General features: G+C 32.9%; 1 protein-coding gene across 4 annotated transcripts in view; it reads right to left on the reverse strand.

Annotated features, from left to right (window-relative positions):
* The window catches only part of LOC106465421 (protein c-ets-1-A-like), a 64177-nt gene that overhangs the window by 41482 nt on the left and 17766 nt on the right, over positions 1-4929 (reverse strand). Inside the window, exon 1 of one of the 4 annotated variants that reach the window (XM_013925649.2) lies at positions 3513-3648. The exons of the other annotated variants lie outside the window; for them this stretch is intronic. Coding sequence (XP_013781103.2) covers positions 3513-3552 — 40 coding nt within the window. The 5' untranslated portion in view covers positions 3553-3648. Of the gene's footprint in view, positions 1-3512; positions 3649-4929 lie in introns of those variants that run through there. 4 annotated transcript variants of the gene reach the window in all.

A 4929-nucleotide genomic window follows, 5' to 3' on the forward strand; every position in this document is an offset into this window, starting at 1 on the left:
CACCCTGTACTTAAGCTTTTGAAAGGAACACCATATATTTGTAAGAAAGCTAACTTTAAGGGGTAATATCGTTTAGCCTAGAATTATGATGTTTTTAGCTACCTTAGTAACTAATTTAGTATTCTACAAAAGATGTGGGTGAAATATACCAAGCCGTTTTTGTTGTAGGATGGCAAGAGATTCATAATAATAAGATTTACAAACAAACCGTTTTAAACGTATTTTCTTTTCCTTGTAAGTCTAACATGCATGCTTTTTTCTGCATTTGTATTTGTGTACAGCCTTAGCAGTCAATAGTAAATATTTTAAAGTGTTTTTTGAGCAGAATCTTTACTGTTTAAGGTGCTTTTTGCCCGAATGTTTTATTGGGGTTTTGTTCAATTCCTTACGATCCCTATTATGAACCACTATCTTGGTTTATGATAAAGTATGTTCAGTATCATTAACTTTCGTTCAGAAACGTATGGACAACTTTCCGACTACTCTAACTATTTCCATGGATGTTTTGCATGACACCACCCTTTTAGTCTCTATTCTGTTCCACTAGAATTTTGTTTTTTTATGAATAATGTCTGCTACATAGCGACATGGGTTTTTATGATATCTATACATTGCTGAACTATGTTAATTAGGACTACCAATAAAACACACACGACTTAATTGCGTTGTAACTAGGACGAGTAGCCAAAGATTTAATAATTTTATTTGTTTGGTGGTAAGTCAAATAACCGGTTAATATGTTTCTGCTTATCTATTCCCGTTACTTCTTTTTTTATTTAAAGTGAATCTTTTTAACTCTGCAGCAAACGTGAGCATTGGATAACATACATTTCTTGGAAGTATGAAGATAGTAATAGTTTTAAGTTAACCTATAATTTAAACATATTTCTACTATGCACTAAATTGCTTGTGGGTTCATTTTTTTCGTTGATTACAATATCTCTATTAACATATGAGTCACACAAAAACATTAAAGAAAATAGAACCATATTAAAATTAATCCCACTGATTACTGATTGACACAAAAGTGGCTAATTTCATACATTATTTTAACACTTCTATACACTGTAAAACAAATGCAATTACGGGTCAATATAAAAAGTAGGAATTCTAAATAAAATTGTTCATAGCTGAAGTTTGCACTAAATCGCAAACAATCCTACGCTAAATAAATGCAATAAGTACATTCAGAAGCCATACTTCGCCAATAGTGCAAGTAAAAACCTATAGGAACAAAAGGATTAATAACGTTATGTCACAGGTTGAAAAAAGAATTATAAAATAACAAGATATTATCGGATATTCGGAAGTAATTATTTTATACCATTTGGAAATTTGTAGGTGTTGAAAGATTTTAGGATTATGTTACCAATTTACAGGACTATTGATATTTCGTTTTCAGATTTTGAAAAGAAAGTTTTACGCCTAATAAATGTGCAGCAAACATCAACCAACATTTACTGGCCTTTACAATAAGTGTATTCATTAACAACTATTATCAAGGAGCTTTTCATATTGAACTACGAATTCTATAAACGTCGGTGTTTACATTAAGCAACTTTTAACAAAAGAAAAGAAAATAGGTAAACCTGGACCGGATGGGAGAACCGAAGAAGAGAAGGAAGTGGCCAAAAACAGGGGTTATGTGACCCTTCGAGTAAACTATCAGCCCACCTGTTTTCCCATGCACTGTGACGTAGAAAAAGACCAGGCTCCCACGCGCTTTCCAGTGGAAGAACCAATAGCGAAACAGAAAAGCATTTCATCAATGACGAAGGGAGAGAGACCAGTTTGTGTGCATACGTTAGAGTTGCTACAGGCTAAGTAGTTCTGTGAATGAACAGTGTGGAATACAAACGCTGATTTGGTTGATAATACCTTTGGGAGAATCCCAGTAGTGACACGGTGATTTAATATGGGATTATTTGGAGTAAATAGCTTTAGGAGCGCAACTGTTCACCGTAGAAATTTCTGTACGAATAAACATTTAGCAAGTTAATTCCATGATACACAGATACTATAGACGCATGTTATGTTCATACTGACGACAAAATGCAACTAGTTTGTAACTATGAAGCTAATTTAATGCATAATGAAACCAATACACTCATGCTCATTACTATAAGCTAAGACCAAAAAATACGGAATATTAACTGCACTTACAATTTGATGACAAAATGAAGAGATACGCAATTCGAATAAACTGTGAAATAGAAAAATTATCTTAAACGTTATGACCCAAAACACGAATTACTGCTGAATCCCGTATAAGTAAACAAAAGAGCAATCTACACAGTTCCTAGCTATGAAAGAGAAAATACTAATCCTACGAAAACAGCACACAATCATATAATACAAATTGTTTAACCTTTTCATGTTAATACATATATAACTGATTGACTAACTGTCTTCGTAACTGCTGTGAAGAGTGATTTTTTAAATACATTTAATTTCGACTTTATAACACAATGTTTTCCAGTTTATTTCAATTAATAATTACCAAACGTACATTCACAACTTTTCTTCCTCATCAGTTACACAGTATGTTCCATACCTTGCCAATATATATATGTTTCACCACAGCTGAATGCTAATTAAGTTTATGTATCTATGTGTGTGTGTGTTACCAAAAGACAAACATCTTCCATTCGATTATTAAGTTTTCTTTCACTGCTAGAATTTTGGCAATGCACAATATGATAAGACAGTAAATGCATGTCTAAAAATATAATTTGTTCACAAAAGTGTAATAGTACCATTAATTTTACAGATTCAATGTATAGTAGATGTAACTAATTTAAATACGTGAATGAGAAGCATAGCCTTTTTTTTTCATCATGCAGTACTACACATTCAGTCATGAAGGTTTGATAATTTAGTGCTGAATATAAAACGCAACAAAACTTAATTTCCTTTCTAAGATAAAAATATGTCAATATTTAAAAATATCCTTTTAAGAAAGAAAACTTTAGACCTCCATGAAATATTCGTTCACTAATTTTATCGGCCTGTGGATCTTGCTAATAAAACAACTTCACAGAACAATTCCTGTAGTATCAGTAAAAGAAAAAAGGCCCTCATAAATCTAAAATAATTTATTACAAGTGGGCCTCCGATATGATTAATTAACAATATACTATAGTTGATTTGTTTATTTTGTTGTTAAGCGCAAAAATGCGCAGTGAACTATTTGAGCTATGACCACCGCAGGTATCGAAACCCGAGTTTTAGCATTATAACTCTCAGACTTATCTTCAGCCACTGCGAGACCAAAATATACGGAACATAAAAATCAAAAAGAATGCGACTCGACGTTTTTAACCAAAAGTTTTGAATTTATTATTAAATTATACCAGTTTCGAACTTGTACTAAAACGAAATGTGTGTTCTTATCCTTCGCTCCACGTGGTTGAGAAGAAACTTGAGAGCTTATAAACAACGCAGTTCGATACCCGCAGTTTACACAGCGCAGATAGCCCATTCTGTAGCTTAGCGCTTAAAACAAAGCTTACCTTTCGAAAGTTTACAACGAACATCTCCTGTAGATAGCATAACAAACAGTATGTCTCACCTCTTCTTCCAGAAATAAGGACCAAAAAACAAACACCTTTTCTAACAAACAAATGTTCGCAATTATCTTTTTAGATGTTCGTATATTAAAATTCACAATATTTATTAAGCATTTTCTTTCTTTAGCTGAAACAACGACAAAACCTCTATTCGCAGACAATGCACAGTCTTACTTACCGTGTCTAAACGTATTTGATAGCTACGCCATCCTTTGTCTTTAACGTCACACAATTAATAACAAATTACGAAATTTTTAGCTGCTATCATAGGACACCTGCTTACTAGATACTTTACTTCTAGTTTGGTTTACAAAGTCACTGGGAGTCCAGGTACCGAACACATTTCCACTATGTAAATCTGGAGGAGGTAAACTGAACTGTCTGCGAAACGAAGAATTTTAGTTTTTAGTTAATTTTATATTTCGTCATCTGTCTACGACTCTAACTCAGTACTGTGTCTATCGTTTACGCTTTTAATCATTCTAATCTCCCAGCTGTTACACAGCCTAGAGGCTTAGAAAGATCTGGGACGAGACCTCGGTCCCTTCCCCACCTGAGTACTCACGTCAAAACTCACACGCTGCTTCCGCTCGCCATACTAGCAAGCATGTTAGCACAGTAGTGGTAAATCGGTCTTATTTCACATATATATTTGTACCTATGCACTGTCTTCACAAGTACTAAATTATCATCAAGTTATCACTTAACCCGACTGTTTTTTTTTAACGGATTTACTCTCCAAATTTATTAATACCAATAATATTTCTTGTGTATATTTTTAACACACACTTTAGTTTCCTGTTATTTTCTACTACTCTTGTACATAATTTTCGTATAATGCTTCTAGTAATTGCTTAACCCTGGTGTGAGGAAAGTGGGCGACGCCCTCTTCCGGCAGCCCTCGCTTAACAACCTATAACGTTCCGTCTAATAAGTAAAGAAAATAAATAATGATTTTTTAAATGGTTGAAAATGCTACACACAGAGCACAACAATACGGTTTAAATATAATTATGCAAACATTTAGGCAGTATATTTACCTAAAATGTATACACCACAAATTACAATTTTATAGTGGTAAAAACCAGTTTCCTAGTTATTTATATATAAAGCCTATCATTAACAACATTGAATAGAACTGGGTCACATTCTTAAAATAAATGTGCTAACTAGTGGATAATTTCTCTTTCTTATTACTATTTGAAATATATTTTTTCTTTTAAGTTAATTGTCTTTAATGTTTTCATCGTACTAAATACAAGTACAACAAACGCTTGCATAATAGAAGATCCAAAAATGAACTTATTTCATGTTCTTGTATGTGAACTGTTAACCACCTAGTTCACATACAAGAACATGA

The sequence above is a fragment of the Limulus polyphemus genome, unplaced genomic scaffold, assembly GCF_000517525.1.
Source record: "Limulus polyphemus unplaced genomic scaffold, Limulus_polyphemus-2.1.2 Scaffold67, whole genome shotgun sequence".
NCBI lineage: Eukaryota > Metazoa > Arthropoda > Merostomata > Xiphosura > Limulidae > Limulus > Limulus polyphemus.